The sequence below is a fragment of the Papaver somniferum genome, chromosome 5, assembly GCF_003573695.1.
Source record: "Papaver somniferum cultivar HN1 chromosome 5, ASM357369v1, whole genome shotgun sequence".
NCBI classification, from domain to species: domain Eukaryota; kingdom Viridiplantae; phylum Streptophyta; class Magnoliopsida; order Ranunculales; family Papaveraceae; genus Papaver; species Papaver somniferum.
In genome coordinates this window covers 95479484-95499504 of record NC_039362.1, presented here as the reverse complement: position 1 = coordinate 95499504, position 20021 = coordinate 95479484, and the positions used below count along the sequence as shown (strand labels likewise).

Genomic DNA, 20021 nt, shown 5'->3' with positions numbered 1-20021 from the left:
GGTATGCATACTATGGTTCCCGGAGTTTCACTAACCAACCAGTATGCGTACGGGTATGCATCCTATGGTTCCAAGACTTCGATCACACATATGAAAGTACGCATACTGTGCTTATAATCCAATCATGGTTAAGTGTTCTAAACTTGTATTTCAATCATTGAAACATTCTCTGAAAAGACGAGGGTACCCAAATATACCTCAATCTAAAACTTTTCCACCTATAAGTCCTTTCTCCGAAAGTGATTGTCTATGGATTGAGTCGAGACAATACAACTAATCGGTTCACACTTCATGTGATCGTCTATGGATACGAGATCGAGACAATACGACAACAAGATAACTTGTGTGATTGACTATGGATACAAGATCGAGACAATACAATAACGAAGTAGGTTTACTTGATAAAAGGTTCAGACTTAGGCAAACACAATAGGATTGCTATCAAGTAAATAGGAATTAACGTTTGTGTATTTTACTTCTAATTATAATAAAACAATTATATCTGCGGAAATAGAAAAGTAAAAGACACAACAAGATTTTGTTAACGAGGAAACCGCAAATGCAGAAAAATCCTGGGACCTTGTCCAGAATTGAAGACTCTCAGGATTAAGCCGCTATACAAAATCTAAACCAACTTCGTATAGTTGAGACCAAGCAACTAAACCTATAGTTCACCTAGTTCCTTCTGTATCCCTGCGCCTCCAACTTGCAGTAAGTCACGCGCTTGGAACAATTCCTTTGGTTCGTATTCCAAACAGTAAAGGAACAACAAATTTGTTCGGTAACAACTCTTTTCAATCAAGTGATATGAGTTTGAGAAAAGGCTCTTCCGTTTATCCCAATAAACTCATTTTTCATGTCCTTAGATCTATCCAATAACAACTACCAAAGTAATTGTCAAGATTTTGCAATCAATACTTTGGATCACAAAGAATTGTATTGATGCCGATCTAATCGACTAATCAATCCAATATATTACAAAGATAAACCGATTATAGTTGGATCCCTTTCCATCCGAAACAAGTATTGTGCACACCAAAGATTATGAACCCAAATCAGAAATCTTCTTCATCTTCAAATCTTCTTAGATCTTCAATAAACACCTGCACACAATCAACTTGAATCTCTTGTAATCAATCACACACATAACGGAGTCTGTTAACAATGTATTATCACAAGACGTCTTTAGATCTACAAACAGTCTAAAGATCCCCGTCGAAACTTCGATCTAGTTTGAGTGAATCTTATATCAGAAGAGAAGATTCTCAAGAATAAACAAACTAGGTGCAATCAAAGTTCAACAACCGTTAGTCAATCAAATCAATCGAAAACTAATAAGAAACTGAAATTATCTAGTTTCCCACCAACGGTACTCGTAGAGCTTCCCAATCCCAAAGAAGTCTTTAAAACGAGCGGTCATAAGAGATTTTGCCTAATTAGGTTACTTTCTTCTCCGAATAGACGGCTCCACCAGTAACAACACAACTAGGTAGTTTTGCTGGCTATGGGGATTAGTTTGCTTGAAATGCAAACTTCAATATTTATAGACCAATGAAGTTTGGACACCAAGGAATTTCCAAAACCAAAAATATTTTCAAGATATGCAATATATTTCCGAATTCGGTTTCCATAATTCTTGGAAATGCTTTTTCCAAATATTGACCGAAATCTCAGTAGAAAATCTCCAACTAGTAAATGCACATTACTAATTTTTATTTTCTAAAGATATGCATTTTCATTGCTGGAAATTAAAAGCATATAAAACTAAAAACCTTAATTAAAAGATTCTCAATTTATTTCGATCCGGGATTCTCCTTTAGCTATTAAGGAATATATTTGAACAATAAAAGATAAGAGTTACTGCACATGTTCAAAGTATGTCGACATCTTTAATTGGTAAATCCCTTTTCATATTTACCATCTTGGAACCGATTTTCCACACTTCCAAACAAGTTTAAAATTGGTTCATCTGACTTCCAAGAACTATGTGATTGATTATCCTATCAAATCACCAATCATGGGTTTCACGGTTCTACCTCCATGTGGGTACTAGAATTAGTCATGCTAGTTACCAAAACTTGGTTGACTAGGTACTAGGATCGGTTCCCACATATATATGGTATCTAACTTATATTTGTTGCACATGTTCATAGGATCGGTTCCCCAATTACTAAAAACTTGTCGCACCTCTTACAAGGATCGATTCCCCTTTTGTGATCGGTTGCACCTCTTACTAGGATCGGTTCCCCGATGTCTAGAGTTGGTCATACCAATTACAGCAAATCGATCATACAATCTCAGGTGATTACTTAAGATCGGTTTCACTAATAAAAGTCATACCAATACAAAAGTCAGGCCTTGTGAATAGTTTTACCAAGATACATAAACAAGTTATGAGCGGTTATACTAAACACACATATTGGTAATACAAATATTTACAATGAATAACAATACCAATAAGCCTAGCGATTTCCCTTTCGATTCATAAAGAAAGTTTATGAATTGTACTTCCTTTAAACTAATGTAAAACATTGTTTCCTAGGACGAAATCTTCACCCACACCCATAAATAATCACAATAACATTCATACGATTATGTCGATGTCTTATATACGAAGTTCAAAAGATAGACGTTATACTTCGTATTGTAATTCCTTAATACTATGTATAACTAGAGTATAATAATTCACAGCTTCGCAGTTATGTTTTCAAAATGCACGACTTGAAACATACGTTAGGGAATGAAATAGTTCCAGTCAAATATTACTAACCTCAAGTGGAAGGATGATGTCGTCATTGTAGCTCCTTACTTCTTCACATTCTTCAAGTCTTCACGTAATACTTGTAATGTCTCATATCCTAATACTTTCGAGCTAACCTATACGAAGTTGACTTTAATAAATAATCAAGCTACTCTTTAAATGAGTTTTGGTTCACTAATATATGACAACCAAACTTGACATACCAACGCTTGGTGGGTTCAACCGAGATATGCTCTAACATTCTCGGAAGACGACAATAGCTGTCTCACACAAACTATTAGCTTCAAAGCAACTTTCAAGTGATCGTATGATCAATACGAAACATTCCGAGTCTACATCAAATGACTGTCTCACATAAATCATGTAAGATGTTACCAGGTGATTTTCACATGATCATCTTTTGACTTTCGTCAAGAATATAAGATGAACTTGGTTAAAGCGAAAGCTTACCAACACATATTTTGAGAAATATGTAAGCGAGTTAAACACAGCTCAAAATATCAAATGTGCATAATTGAAGTCTATATAGCTATACGAATTTTGTCTCAAATAGGAGATAGAGTAGATAGACTTTTGAGTGATAGATGAGTTCAAGTCTCCACGTACCTTTTGTTGATGAAGTTCCACAAGCTCGCCTTAGTAGTTCTCCGTCTTCAATCGATGAACGCCATGAAGTCGAATGCCCAAATACATTTTATATCCTAATCCGAGACTTAGCTATAAGTAGATTAAAAATCAAGACTTATATTTTTGGCAACTAAACTTGACAAACAAGCTTGAGATAGCAACACTTACGAGTTCAACCGAGCAGTGCTCTAACAATCTCCCCCTTTGTCAATTTTAGTGACAAAACTATCAATACATATGGATTACAAAATAAATAAACCTTGTAGCTTCTCATCCAAATGCTTGATCTCCTTGGTTCTTCAATATTACTGGAAATCTTCGTCACTTCCAAGTAATCCAATGATTCTGAACGTGTTCAACTTAGCATTATAGTTGTTGAAGATCCGTAGCCATAACAATGAGAAAATAGTAGTTCTCAATCATTTTTATACAGTGTCATAGTATTATTACACAACATCAAAGTCCAGTTGTATCACAACTTTGACAACAATACTATAGTGATATGTATCCCTCCCCCTTAGTCAATACTTCATCTCACATGAAAACCGCTCCCCCTTGCATAATGATCCGTAACCCATATGTATTTGTAGTGTGAACTACACATTAATTCCCCATTTTTGTCAATTTAAATTGGCAAAGGTACGAAAACTAGTGGGATCCTAATGAAATTTCCATAGAGATACTTCATGATCAAAAGAGAACATATCAACTTTGTTTCGATGATTTCACATAGCCGAAGCTAGTGTATTCATCAAGGAGTTTATAAAGATACAAGAAAACTCATACAATATTCCACAGCCGCACTCCACACAAAGATTTGGAAATGAAGCACAAGTTCAATTAAGAACTCTCCCCCATAAAATGTCATTCCCGAAAGAACAACAAGAGCGACCTTACTTTCACAAGAAAAGAAGGGATTTCTTTGGACATTAACAAATCTCATGAAACATGAATTTATATCCAAAATAATCAATTAAATTAACCACAAGAGAACCCATGATTAATTTAATCGGAAATGATCACATAAGAGAACTTACGGAGCCGCACAGTATTTACACAAAAATGTGGATCAGGGAAAGACCAATACTGCGGAATATTCAAAGATTCATTCTATTTTTCATCCATATTTGCATAGAGACATATAATAGACTTAATCTTTGTAGACAAAAGTACATCCTATCTTCCATCAATATTTGCATAATGACGTAACAGGCTTAACTTTTGTTTGTCAAAAGTTCACTCAATCTTTTATCAATATTTGCATAATGACATGCGAAAGACTTACCTTTTGACATATGTGGGATAATCATAGTTCACGGACGCATACACACATATCCCATAACAAGTTGCAATATATGAAACCATAAAGATTAATACTGCAAAATCATTTTCCAAATAAACTTTAGAATTTAAATAAATAAATCTAAAAACATTGCAAGATGAAAAATCGTTGGCAATAGCTATGTGTACTCACAATAATGGCTATTCCAAACCTCGGTTATCCTTCTTAAAACACAAGAACAAATTCTCATAAGAAGTTTCCTAGATATTGTAGAGTTTTCTTAGAGCATCTACCGAGAATTCCTTCTCATTATTGAAAACCCCATTGATTATGGGATCGTTCAATTCCTTCAGATCTTCAGAAATATCAGTTAACTCACTAAGTTCTCTTTTTAGTCAACACAAGGTGTTCTTTGTCAGAGGCAACATACGTTCCTAGTGAGCTATGTTTTCTAAAGACAAAATGATTTGATATTTTAAATCATTTCTTTTGTTGATGAAATCCTTCACCATACCTCTAAATTTATTATCAAAATGACAAACAGACAAGAGGCAGTTAGAGGGATCTCTCCTTGTTCTTCCTTGAGGAACTGATTCCTTCACAAAGATACACATTAACCGCTTTAACTACATCCCTTTTTGTGGTACCTCAAGTTACAGGAGCCATGAAACTGTATCTTTCAAAGAAAAGAGAAGTGAAGGGAATTTTGATCACAAATGAATATAAATAGACCTATGGACAACCAAACGCTAGAAGAACTTTGAACAAGTATTTTACGGTTCATGATCCATTATCTATTTTAACAAGAAGATATTTTCTTAATATAAATAAAATAAGAAATTAATACAAAACTTGAGCAACCTTGATGCAATCCTCATTTTTTCAAGTTAAAGATGAGGATGCAGACAACACTAGTATTAGATAATAATGGAGTGAGCAGAATGCTCACATCTTTTATCACATAGTGACATATCAAGGTTTGTTATATAAATAGACTTCTTACCTCATCTGAATCTGGTTCTTTTGGATTTCTTCTTGTCTTCAGGAGTACCCTATTGATTACCCATGGCAAGATTCATTCTTTGCAGTTGAAGTTTGGCAATCCTTTTGTTATTTCTCTTGAACTTCCAACACTTATTTTTGACATGATTTGCATTTCCACAAAACGAAAAAATCAAAGAAGATTTATTTTCTTGTTTATTAGCCTCATGTTTATCAACAGTCATCATTAATTAATCCAAAACTGGCTGGTACAAATGAGTTGTTTGTGCTCACAATTTTTCTTTTGAACCCTAAACCATTTGTGTTTCCAAAAGACTTCTGACCGAATAACATTGCTGAGAATTTGTCAGAACTTCCAGACAACCTTTGCAGGTCACACTTAAGGGTATTTATCTCTTTTTCCTTCAGAGACATGGTCATGGTGAATGCATCATTAAGACAATCTATCTCAAGATTTTTCACCTGAAGTGATGATTCAAGTTTTTCCAACGAAGCCTTTAGTTGGAGATTTTCTTGGTGAAATTCTTCACACTTATCCAAGAATTCAAAAATCTCAGTGTCAGACTCAAACTCTGAATCAGAATTTGTGTAGGAAGAAGTTTCTGCTGCGATAGCAGAAAGTCCACTGCACACATCAGAAGTATGCAAGATTTTGACAACCTGGGATGATTTTTATTATATTAAATCATCTGAAGCATTAACCAGAGAGAGACCTTTATCACTTCTTTTGCTTCTTCTTACAATATCCTTGATCTTTTGTATAATCAGTGATCTATCAAAATCAAATAGGAACAACATTCATCAGCCCAAGACAAGTTAGAAGATTCGCTTGTGTTGGTCACAACATTGAACGCGAATGTTCTGACTGTGTTTTGATCAAGATCAAAAATTTTTAACTTTCCAACAAGAGTATTTCTGGAAAGCGTATCAAGGTTACTTCCTTCAACGATGGCATGTTTCTTAGAATCGTATCTAGATGGCAATGATCTGAGATTTTCATCACAGTGTCCTTTTCAGGAATAGTCTTACCCAACGCAAAAAATGCATTAACAATTTCAGACACTTTGTGATTAAACTCATCAAATGAATCTTCACCTGCCATACGAAGGTTTCCCTATCAGAATTTAGGTTTTGAAGCCTAGCTTCTTTTTTATAGGTATTCCCTTCAAATGCGGTTTCTAAGATATCCTAAGCATCTTTAGACCGAGTGCACATAGTCACATGGTGCTGAAGATCTGGGGTAATGGCATAGATGATTGCATTCAATCCTTGAGAATTTTGCTTTGCAGCAAGAATCTCGACAACATCATAATGACTGATATCCTTTGGAACAATTACACCGACTACTGTAACAACCGGAGGAAAATATTCATTAACAACATAAACCCATGATTGAAAATCACACGCTTGAAGAAAGGCACGCATAACAATTTTCCACCATAGGTAATTCGAACCATCGAAGACTGGCGGTACGTTTATAGAGATAACACTAATGTCCATAGAGTCAGATTGCTACAAACACAGACTTATAAGGTCTTAAACGTGTTTGCCTGCTTTGATACCAATTGGAAAAGCGAGGGTCTAACAACCACACCCAATATTTCGCTTAGCAATCTGTATGGACTAACTCCAATATACCTTCAAGAGAATCAACTAGACATTCATACTTAATCTTAAGAAAAGTATATCAATGAGTTACATCTCAATTTCTCAATTCAATCTGCAATCAAACAAATAGGAATTTTGCGAGCCCGATTGAATATAAGAAATAACTTAAATGGTATCAAAAACAAATATCCAAGTGTCAATCAATTTAATCAACAACCAAAGGTTGGATTCACAATTGATTGAATTTACGCGCAACCTGTGATATTTCAATTATATAAACAAATATAATGCGGAAAAGAAATACCACAGACACAAAAATTTTTGTTAACGAGGAAACCACAAATGCAGAAAAACCCCGGGACCTAGTCCAGATTTGAACACCACACTGTATTAAGCAGCTACATACACTAGCCTACTCCAAGTTAACTTCAGACTGGAATGTAGTTGAGCCCTAACCAATCTCACACTGATCAAGGTACAGTTGCGCTCCTTGCGTCTATGAATCCCAACAGGACTCTACGCACTTGATTCCCTTATCTGATCTCACCCACAACTAAGAGTTGCTACAACCCAAAGTCGGAGACTTGATAAACCAATCTGTCTCACACAGAAAAGTTTTTTCAATAGATAAATCTGTCTCCCACAGATAAACCTATGAGTTTTGTTATGTATTTTGACAAATCAAGGTGAACAGGAACCAATTGATATACGGACTTATATTCCCTAAGAACAGCCTAGAAATATCAATCACCTCATAATAATCTTAATAATATGGTAGCGAAACAAGATATTGTGGAATCACAAACGATGAGACGAAGATGTTTGTGACTACTTTTTATCTTGCCTATCGGAAATTAAATCTCGAGCAAATCTTAGAGAACATAGTACTCAATCACGATAGAAAACATCAAGATCAGAACACGCAACTACAGAGAAAATAGTTGGGTCTGGCTTCACAATCCCAATGAAGTCTTCAAGTCGTTAACCTACAGGGTTTTGGAAAAACCTAAGGTTAAAGGGGAATCGACTCTAGTCGCAACTAGTATCACACAGGAGGTGTGAGTATTAGGTTTCCCAGTTGCTAGAGTTGTCCTTTATATAATCTTCAAATCAGGGTTTGCAATCAATGTTACCTTGGTAACAAGGCATTCAATATCCACCTTTAGATGAAAACCATATTAGGCTCAAGCTAATATCTTTCAACCGTTAGATCGAACTTGGCTTGTTACACACAATTGAAAAGGGACTTCATTTAGATATGGGTAACCGTACCTAAACGTGTACACCTTTGTTGGCTCAACAATAGTTAACCGAAGTTAGCCATATGGACACTTTTATATCAACCTCATTCATGTTAACCATAACTAGTTCAAATGACTCAAATGAAACTAGTTCTAGAGTTGTTCAATTGTTTATATTCTCATAGAAGTATACAAGACACAATTGAAGCAAAATCGATTTAGATTCACTCGAATCAAGTCATGAACATTATATCCACTGTTTGCAAAAGATTGCGTTCCTTATTGTATAAATATATTAGTTCATGAACAAGCCGATTCAGAACTTAACTTACTTAAGTATGCATACAGGTACGCATACCTAAGTAACCGGACTAAGTTTGGGTTCGCCAGAATGGGAACGGGTACCCATACCACTAAATATAAACCAAAATCAGCAGAAAATTCCGGAACTTGAACTTACGCCCGTACGCATACCTGTATGCATACTATAGTTCCCGGACTTTCATTAACCAACCAGTACGCATACGAGTATGCATACTATGGTTCCCGGACTTGGATTACACATATGCAAGTATGCGTACTGTGCTTATAACCCAATCATGGTTAAGTATTCTAAACTCTTATTTCAATCATTGAAACATTCTCGGAAGATGACAATATTTGTCTCACACAAACTATTAGCTTCAAAGCAATTTTCAAGTGATCGAATGATCGATACGAAACATTCCAAGTCTACATCAAATGACTGTCTCACACAAATCATGTAAGATGTTACCAGGTGATTTTCACATGATCATCTTTTGACTTTTGTCAAGAATATAAGATGAACTTAGTTAAAGCGAAAGCTTACCAACACATATTTCGAGAAATATGTAAGCGAGTTAAACTCAGCTCGAAATATCAAATGTTCATAATTGAAGCCTATATATCTATACGACTTTTGTCTCAAATAAGAGATAAAGTAGATAAACTTTTGAGTGATAGATGAGTTCAAGTCTCCACACACCTTTTGTTGATGAAATTCCACAAGCTCCCCTTAGTAGTTCTTCGTCTTCAATCGATGAACGTGAAGTCTAATGCTCAACTACACTTTCTATCCTAATCCGAGACTTAGCTATATGTAGACCAGAAATCAAGACTTATAGTTTGGCAACTAAACTTGACAAACACGCTTGAGATAGCAACGCTTGCGAGTTCGACTGAGCAGTGCTCTAACAGATACAATTGAGAAACTCATTGTTCTTATAGGGATTTGTTTTGGTACCTATAGAACTAAAATGAGTAACCATTAGATTCTCAATATTATCTCCATCATTGATCCATTGGTCATTATCTATCTTTAAAGCACTAATATGATTATAATGCTTCTTTCTATTGACAGAGTTTTGGTAGTAACCAGTATTTCTATCAAAAGATTTGAAAAACTCTTGTGTAGAGTTTTGGGTATAAGATTCCTCTTGATTTTTTTTCCAGTGATCTGTCCCCACGTAGCCACTGCGGTTATCTAACAGTGTGGGATTTTCTACATGCATTGTTGCGGTGATCCAACAACAACTTCCCGGGAGGTCGCCCATCCATGGATTGCTCCCTCACGAGCACGCTTAACTGCAGAGTTTTCTGCCAACTCTGGAGCCAATTGTGCTGAAAAGGCCTCGGTGTTAGGAAAGGACATGCCATTACCTATATTCCATTCCATTGGAGAACCACTGCCGAAATCGGGGTATTACAATACCACCACCTTAAATTGGAGTCGTCCTCGGCTCCGGAATATATTTTCAAGCCCACATCTTTGACATTTATTTGTAATGACCCAACCCTCCACCGATATTGTCCCCACTTAGCCACTGCGGTTATCTGCCAGTTTGGGGTTTTCAACAAGCATTGTTGCGGTCATCCAGCAGCAATGCCTGTGGATTAGTATAACTTGTTTAGTATAGCCTGTGGATTAGTATAACTTGTTTAGTATAACCTGTGGATTTTTCATCCAACAACAATGCCTTGTTCAACTTGTTTGATGTTCTCCAAGTTTTGATTAGTTTAAGGTAAACTATTCAGATCATGGAGCTCCCCATTTAGAGTTTTAACTTTTTGGTATATATTACCTAAATGATGGATATTCCATATGGTGAGGAGGAGAATTTCTGACATATTTAGAGTATACATTTTTAATTACATCTCTAACATATGGGTCCTTAATCCAGCATTTGAAATATCTATATGGCTTACTACCCTGAGAATACATGGAAGAGATCTCCAGGATAATGGGCATATGGTCACTACCTATGCTGTCAATATGGACTACTTTTGCAAGCCCATAGTGTTGCAGCCAGAGACCATTACCCAAAGCCCTATCAATTCTAGCACAAATAAGATTATCTTCACTTTGTCTATTATTCCAAGTATATTGAGTACCAATATATCCTAGATCAGATTAGTCAGCATTATCAATAACTTGCTGAATGATTGGAAATTCAATAGAAGTGGGAGTTGTGAAAGTCGATCTTTCATGGGCATGCATAGTAATATTGAGGTCTCCTATGATAACCCATAATTTTGAAAACCCTGGAAATTAAAATTGAAGAGTGATTATAGAAGAATACCATGTTTGTAGTTCCATCTTGTGCTTAATTATTGAGATTTCCAAGAGCATGTGGATCTAAAGCCCTGTCATTAAGGCTGCACAGGAACCGAACCGGAACCGATAAACCGCACCAGAACCGGAAAAAACCGAAATCGGACTGGAACCAATAAAGGAGGTACATGGAACGGGACTGGATTTCAGAACCGGTTGAATAGGGGCACAAGTACCGGTTCTAAAGCTATTACTGGCAGTACTGGTACCCCAAAACCGGTTGATCCTATCCCATGCTAAATCTTAATCCTATTCGTCCATTTTAGGTGTTTAATTTTATACCGTCTCTTTAATTATTATTTATCATCGTGAACATCTCACCAAAACAAACTCCATTTTTCTTTCTTTCTTCTCTGGAATTCCATTTCCCATGTTGCGGCGCCAACAAATCTAAACCTAATTTTACAGATTTCATCAAACAATTCTTATGCATCACATCTAGACCTACCTATCATCTATTTAACCAAATAAAATTGCAATTCCCACAAAAGATGTCCAATAACTAAGATTAGAAATTCAAAAGAGCATTTTTTAATACTGTATTAGTGGAACAATGATCAATGATAAGAAGCAAAAGTTACCAACAATCAATGATAAGATGCAAAAGTTACCAACAATCTATGGAATACATGAATCAACAATCTGTGTAGTGTGTACTGAGATGATGAAAATCGATGGCAGGGGTGATGGTGGAGAAGCTGTGACTTTTCACAGAGGACGATTGGGTTTCATCTAGCCCAAAATTTATGTAATATCTTGAATTCTTCTTTCGGTAGAAGTGATTTTCATTTGAAAAAATTGAATCCCGGTGTGTATTGTTCTGCTACAGGGAGTCTTGGTCGTTGGATTAAGTGTTTGGTTTTGGTTGAGAAGAGATCTGATGGTGCTGGTGGATATAGTTTTGTTGAAAATGGGTTGAATTTGGAGTTGATAAAGAAGCTCCTGCAACTCTGTGTTTTTTAGATCCACTTTTTTTTTATCAATTTTAAAACATTTTTGTAACAGGTAAAAATCCGGTACCGGTCTTGTACCGTACCGGTCTTACAGGTACAGGTACAATTCCAGGTACATGTACAAGTCCTCAAAATGAGGTACCTGTCAACTCCAGGTACATGTACCGAGTTCATAAGAAACCCGGACCATACCGACCCATGTGCAACCTTACTTGTCATGCATCTCTACATCACCCTCACCATTCTGATTTGCAATAGATCTCATAAATTCAGATTGATTCAACTCAGTGGGTATCAAAGGCATGGTTTCAGAAGGTTGAAAGATTGGGTTAATATGAGTGAGATTGGGTTGATTTGGAACAACAGTCTCCAAATCATCAGCTTGAGGGTCCATATCTGTCAATCTCTTCCAGTTGCTAGACTCTTCTCCTTTTAAAGATTCATTAGGCCCACACGATGAAGATAAGACTCGATTCTTATTAAGGCACATGTCTTCTTCTGTTAGGGCAATCATGAGTGCATGACCGTCCGGGTGATTTTGGCACCAGTCATAAAATTCCTCTGAGTTATAGGCCACCAATTTTAGTCAGTTTGAAACTTCTTCACAAGTTAAGTTATTATGATCCACCACAAAGCATTCCTTACAGATTTTACAGGGCTATTTTTCAAAATGATACTTATCCCAGTGATTTTGTTAGATCTAATACTAGCAGTATATAACCATCCTCCTTTCTTTAATGGTTTGTTAAGATCCACTTCAACCTATATGGTGATAAGTTTAATACCACATGGTCGACAATTTTCTGGTTACATTGATATATTTTCCCCTATATCCTTACATATATTATTAATGACTTGAACATTAAGGTGCTCTAGTGGAAGAGATGGCTCACATAATAAGCAAACTAGATTTATCAAAGTTCAACACACCGTTAATCAATCAAATCAATAATCGAAAACTAAATAACAATACAACTTAGTTTCCCACCAACAGTATTACTAGAAGATTTTTGAGCCCAAAAAAGTTTTTAAACGAAGCGCACGTAAGAGATTTCACCTAATTAGGATATTCTCCTCTTCGGTGAGTATTAGGAGAATACATCTAGTGGGCTTCCCCACACAACCGTTAAGGTCCGTGTATTCTGGGATAAGTTTGTAGGAAAAACAAACTTCACTATTTATACTGACCAAGATAGTTTCAACATCAAGAAATTACCAAATCCGAAAATACAAAAGATATGCAATAAATGTCTATTTTCGGTTTTGTAATATTCCAATTGTTGTCCAATTAATATACTAAAATCTCTCTTGGAACACCACTCAATATTGGCTAGCATATAAAACATACTTTACTACCATAACAATCAGAAATGTGCTAATCCACTAGGATATGAATGGCACATAAATTTCGAATATCAAAAAAGATATTATAGATTTCGGTTTGGGATCCTACCTTGAGTATCGAGAAAAATCTTGAACATCAAGTAATAAGAGTTTAGTATATGCTAAAAATATTATGTCGACATTATGAACTTTCCATATTAAACAAACCATATTTCTAATCAAACCCTAAGTTATAGCTGAAACCGAAAAACATCATATTTGGTTAAACACTATGTATCGGTCCATCTAGAGATCATTATGAAAGGATCGGTCCTGCTAAACATCCTTGGGACCAGTCATGGAAGAAATCCTTGTTTAACAGATTGCTCCTACCAGAGATCCTAGGGATGAGTCATATTAGAGATCCTTGTTTAAGAGATCGGTCCTACCAGAGATCCTAGGGATCGGTCATAGTAGAGATCCTTGTTTAAGGGATCGGTTCTCGAATAGATCCCTTGATTCCTTTCAACTATGAAACAAGTTTCACCAGTCTAGTTTCTTAAACTCATGTAATTGAACATAGTTTTATATGGAATCAACCGAAAATTAAACACACTAACTAGTAACGAATTACCAAATAGTGTTATGTCGAATTTAGAAGTTCAAAAGATAAACGTTATACTTCGTAATTCAATATACCAAAGTTTGTATCAAAAAACTAGTATATGTGTTAGGGCATTGCTCGGTTGAACCCACTAGCGTTGGTATGCCAAAATGCATTCTTGATTTAGCATACTTTCGGACTAGATTAAGTCTAAGAAGTTGAATCGAAGCTATCCTTAAAGGATGAAGATTGAAGACTACAAGAAGACATCAACAAGTACTTCATCAACAAAAGTATGTGATTGATTTCATTTGGACTCTTGTTCAATTCTACCTTTCTAATCTATCGAGATATATGCTCACTCTGTGGAACAATTTCTATGACGGTAAATGTACATTTATGTATATATACTTGAGGTTATTTGATTCATGACTTTGGTGACAATAACCTTTATCCCTATAGAGGATCTCATGTTATAGTGAATGAGCTTACGAATTCAACGAGCCAAGAATCACTCAATTCCGAGTTATAACAATGAAGTTATGAGTGATTTGTTAAGTAACAATTATAAATGTTGCTGTAATTGTTACAGTTCGTTAGTAGGAAACAATCCATGGACTGTTTTTAACGGTTCACGGACTTGGGCCCAATTACGTGACTAAAAGGCATTTTTGGTCAAGTTGGTGATGTTTCCTTATCTAGGCAAGATGGTTATTACTCCAAACATCTTTGATTACCATATTAAAGTGTTTGTGATTCCTTCCTAATTTAATATGTGATTTATTCACATAAATACAATTTTGCTAAAGTAATTATTTATTTAATTATTTTGGGAAGAGTTGTAACTTAGGAAAGACTCCCATAATTAGGAGAGTCTTGAAAAAGGAAAATATCTATGCTTAGATTTCAAGCTACCTTTCACTATAAATAAAGGGTTCGTGAGTGCTACACGTTTTCATCCCCTTTGAAAAATTGGTGTAAAGCTCATAAGGTTGTTTTCCATGTCTTTAGTTCTTCGTGAACAAAAGTGAGATAAAAGTCTTTGTATTGGGGATCACAAAGCCGAGTTGGATTAATCTTCGTGATTGATTATACAACTTGTAATCTAGGTTTTTCACCTCTTGTCTATTCTAAGATTTTCTATTCTGATATAAAACCATTCAAGAGTTGTTGATCATAAATCCTAGGTTTTGATAGATCAGTTTCCGATCGTATACCAACACTTGTTAGTCGAAATAGGAAGCTAGAAAGAAAACTTCAATGAAGGTATCTCGTAAAAATCCTTAAGAAGTTTTAAACAAGATATCTCTAGATTTATTCTAGTTGTTCTTGTTGTAGGATTATTAGGATTTTCTTAACTTGGAAATTGATCTTTGGAATCGCCCAAGTTCACTTACGAAAATCAGGTTCACGGACTCCTTGTGTGTACGTATACTGATTGTAAGTTAAAACCCTAATCTGCAAGTTTGTTTTGATATTACTTTTACCTAGTAATTGTTTTTATCAAAATAAATACAAGATTTCCAAAACCTTGATTTACATCTAAAGGGAAATCAAATCGGTGTTTTGTGCAAACAAAAATCGAATCGTAGAAATTGTGTTGTTGTATCTTCTAAAGAGAGCCTTGGGTTCTGCTAGAAAGATTTACGAGAAGAATTCCTAAAGACAATCGGTGTTGTGCTAGGAGTTCTATTTGTGTTGAAGGAGTGATTACATCTAGTCCGAATAGGTAGTAGGAATTAGGTGTAACAACTTATAATCAGTGTATGTTTATTCTGGACTAGGTCCGGGAGTTTTTCTGCATTTGCGGTTTCCTCGTTAACAAAATTTCTGGTGTATGTGTTATTTCTTTTCCGCATTATATTGTTTATCTTTATAATTGAAATATCACAGCTTGTGCGTTAATCAATCATCATTGATAAATCCGACCTTGTTTGTTGGATAGGATTTTGATTGATCTTGGATATTGGTCTTTGGTACCGTCAAGTATTTCTCACATCAATCAGGCTCATAGATTTCTATCTGTTTGATTTGCTGATTGATTTGAGAAAAATAGATAAACTCTTTATTATTATTCTTTGATTGATTTTTTACTCTCGGAATATTATTAAGGTTTAGTTCATACAGATTGCCAAACGAAATATTGGGTGTGGTTGTTAGACCCCGCTTTCAATATGCTTCTTTGACACTTTGACCATAATGGAATGATCAAGTAACTAATACTAGAGATGCGTAGATATACTTTGTATGTTATGTTTTTAATCTAAACAACTTGAAGGAAACGTAGATATAAATGAAACAAGTCAAGTATGTATTACTAACCTCGAACATAAGGATGATGTGTTCGTTGATGTTGATATGTCTTCAGGTTCTTCAGGGTAACACGAGTTGTCTCAACATTTCTAATAATCCTAGTCTAATTAACGAAGCTGAATCTAGGAAACTAATCAAGCAACTTCGAGTTTTGAAGCTAAAATATGACAACCAAATTCGACATACCAACGCTTGGTGGGTTCAACCAAGCAATGCTCTAACAATCCCTAAAGATGATTTTTGAAAGAAAAAAAATCTATTCTCTAATCCATACTCCTACATTTGGTAAATTTGGAAAGGAAGAAACCAAAGGATGTTTAAGGAGAAAACGATAAGTTCGTACCAAATATGTATAAACGCCTGAGCTTTACTTTTCACTTGGGCCTTAATTTCCAACGCTAGTTTGATATTTTATCAGCATATATAATTTTCTACGATGTAATATTTCTTTAGAATGTAATTTCTTTTTGATTTTTGTTGCTTCTTATTTCTTGTAAAAGGCTTTGGATCCCCCGTCCCCTGTTTTTCTGTCTCTTCCTGTCACAATCAATCAGGGTTTTACACATGTTTTTACTCTAAAAATACAAAAATAATTTTTAACGGCGTTTAATATTACCCGGGATATCTTCATCGTTCTCACTTCTCATGATGCAAAGTTAATTGAATTTTTTGTTCATATAGTTGATACAATAACTGTCCAGTAGATATATGATAAATTTCCATAACTGATTAACATAAAATCCCATGTCAAAATAAATCCAGAAAAATAGTTAATTCGATAGATTATCAATTATATTTTTGCTTCTAATTTAATAACTCTACAATGCGCAATTAATGGTAGATTTTAGGAACCTAATCTTTTTGGGTAGTAATCTTAGGGTGGTGATTTTAGTTTTGGATATGAAAACTCTCACCCTCTCTTTCCGTATTGAGTTTTTTTTAATTATAATCCATTTTTATTTTTTCATAATTAATCAAATTTAAGTCCTAATTATATCTCTACTAATTTTTTTCTTCTTCCGCCTCTTTTGGATTCGTCGTTCTTTAAACTTTAATAGGTCTTCAATGAGCATAAATTTCTCTAGAATCGGCCATTACCAGAGTTTGTATATCTGATTAAGTTTTTTTTTTGTTTTTTTTTTTGTTATCTCAAAACATTGAGATTATTATATAAAAACTTTTTAGTTGAGATCTTTGAAATATGTTATTGAAATTTATCAGAGAGATCAAACAAAAATTCTTCTATAGACGAAGAGCCAAAGATAGAAGAACAAAGACAGAAAATATCAATGTTTTAATGAATAACAATGTTAGTTTCATGAAAATTTGACGTTAATTACTAATAAAACAGTATAGCGAAAAATAGATGGTGTAATCTGATTGGTTAGGATAGGAAGAGACAGGAAAACAGGGGACAGGTGATCCGGAGCCCTTGTAAGAGGTCCTCCCATATATTTGGACTTTTTTCTAATAAATCACACCTTTATTAAAAAAAATCTCATGAATTCTGATTTTTTTTTTCCAGTTTGGACCTCTCTTTCTCATCTCGTATCCATGTCACAACACATTCTCTCGAATAAGGATGCACAACGGGTAGGGTGGGTAGGATATGGCCTATACACCACCACCGCCATGACCTCCAGCTACACCACCACCAGCACCATGATCTCCAGTTACACCACGACCAGCAAGTCAATCCACGTTTGGTGATCCAGAAGATGAACAAACTTCAGAAATTGAAGGAGGAGAAGGAGTCGAAGATATGGGTGCTGCTGTTGGTGTTCCTCTTCCTCTTCCCCAAACACAAATACCACCACCACCACCACGATCTCCAGTTTCACCAACACGATCTCCAGTTTCACCGCCTCCAAGACCTCCAGTTACACCACCACCACGACCTCCAGTTACACCACCAACACGACCGCCAACATTTCCACCACCCCGACCACGACCTCCAGTTTCACCACCACGACCACGACCTCCAGTGACACTACCACCCCGACCTCCAGCATCACCAACGCGACCACAAATTCCACGACCACAAATTCCACAACTTTAGCTTTCTTAGCCAACAACTAACAAGCATTGCAGCTCTTCATATTGACCTTCTTCTTCAATCATCATCTACGATGATGGAATAAGTACTAAGATCACCAAATAAATCTGCATACAAGTAATATCACAACAAGTTGAGTAAAGAGAGAAACAAAAAGAGTTTTAGAGTACTAGTTGAATGGCCATAATGGTTTTTGATTAATCAATTCAAAGTGTGACACTATAGAGATATATAAAGACAACTCCATAAAACAGACGGCCAAAAAGAATGTAGGAGAAAAGCAAAAGGCAGTGAAGAAGTAGTGGTGGTGGTAGTCACTGGGATTTGGATCTGCATACTCAGTCAGATGTATCCATATCTATAGAATGCCAATCCAACAACATGTCAACAACGATCTTGAATAATGAATGTATATATCTTTAGGTATTTATTTAGACTACTATGTATAAAGTTACTGGTAGCTTATACGGTGTAAGAACTCTCAAAGATATATTCGCAGTCCTGTCTGTTGGTGACAGGCTCTGGACATTTGAGTGAGACTTGTTAGTTTTGCGCTGGTATTTGCCATATCTTGTAACAGAATGTAAGAAACTCTGATAAATATGATTTCGATTAAGAGTCAGGAATCAGGTGATCATTCTACTTCATCAGTTCTTTGGTGATTTTTCTACTGAGGTTTTCATCCTTTCAGGTTCAGGTGCACATGCCATATTTGATGGTGTTACGGGGCAGCCACATGGGGGCTTGATGAAGTTGGGTCTTAAGGTTTAGCAAGATGACCACTATATAACCTGACCACTTTCCTTCATTCCAAGGACTCCAAGTCTGAGACACTATTTTCAAATTATAAGAAGCTAACAATTCATGTCACAGTTGATAGTTATAATACTTACATGAAGTAGAAATATAATAGTTATACTATAATCATCATTTATACGACATATAATAGTTATACTATATTCTAAGAAACTGAAAACAACAGAGACTTGACAAATGTAGGAGAATAAATGTAGGAAATTCGTGTACCTGACTCTAAGACGTCATCCTCCTTATCTTCAGCTCCAAATGTAGATGGATCCATATCAATCGGTGTCCTTAACCAGTTTTGTAGGAGAATCAATGCTTCCACAGTTCGGGGTTTTAAAGAACTTCGGAAATGACCAAGTATTCGCTTTCCAGTACTGAAAGCAGATTCACTTGCAACTGAAGAGACGGGAATAGCAAGTATATCTCTTGCTATAAGTGATAGAATATCAAATCTTGCAGCATTGCTTTTCCACCAAGTCAGTATATCAAACTTCGAACCATTTTTGTTGTCTTTTGTTGGTGAGTAAATCTGTTCCGATAAGTATCTTTCCACCTATGATTTGTCAACATCCTCCGTTATAGATAACTGGGTTTTACGTTCTTCTCTATGGGCCTTATGTCTTCTCTTTCTATGTGACGTAGAACTAGAACTACAACTCACTTGACTAGGACTACCACCAGTATCACCTACGGACTCTGACGAGGCTAACACACTTCCTACACCTATATATTCTGCCTTATAAGCTGTGAATAATTCATTAAAATCCTCTTTCACTACATCTAACCAATTGCTTACCAATCTTTGTTTCATC

At 35.5% G+C, this 20021-nt stretch overlaps 1 protein-coding gene across 1 annotated transcript; it reads right to left on the bottom strand.

Annotated features, from left to right (window-relative positions):
* Positions 1–18038: 18038 nt before the first annotated feature.
* Positions 18039–19483, bottom strand: LOC113279347 (glycine-rich cell wall structural protein 1-like). The gene is made up of 2 exons (XM_026528041.1): positions 19429–19483; positions 18039–18349 (listed from the first exon to the last, which is right to left on the bottom strand). The coding sequence occupies exons 1-2, from the start codon at positions 19481–19483 to the stop codon at positions 18039–18041; spliced, it is 366 nt and encodes a 121-aa protein (XP_026383826.1).
* Between the last annotated feature and the right edge of the window lie 538 nt (positions 19484–20021).

Bases quoted from the DNA above. Each gene is read 5' to 3' on its own strand.
- LOC113279347 (XM_026528041.1), bottom strand. From the start codon at position 19,483: ATGGATCCATCTACATTTGGAGCTGAAGATAAGGAGGATGACGTCTTA. The intron at 18,350-19,428 runs GTACACGAATTT...GTGATGCTGGAG, and splicing joins GGATGACGTCTTAGAGTCAG to GTCGGGGTGGTAGTGTCACT.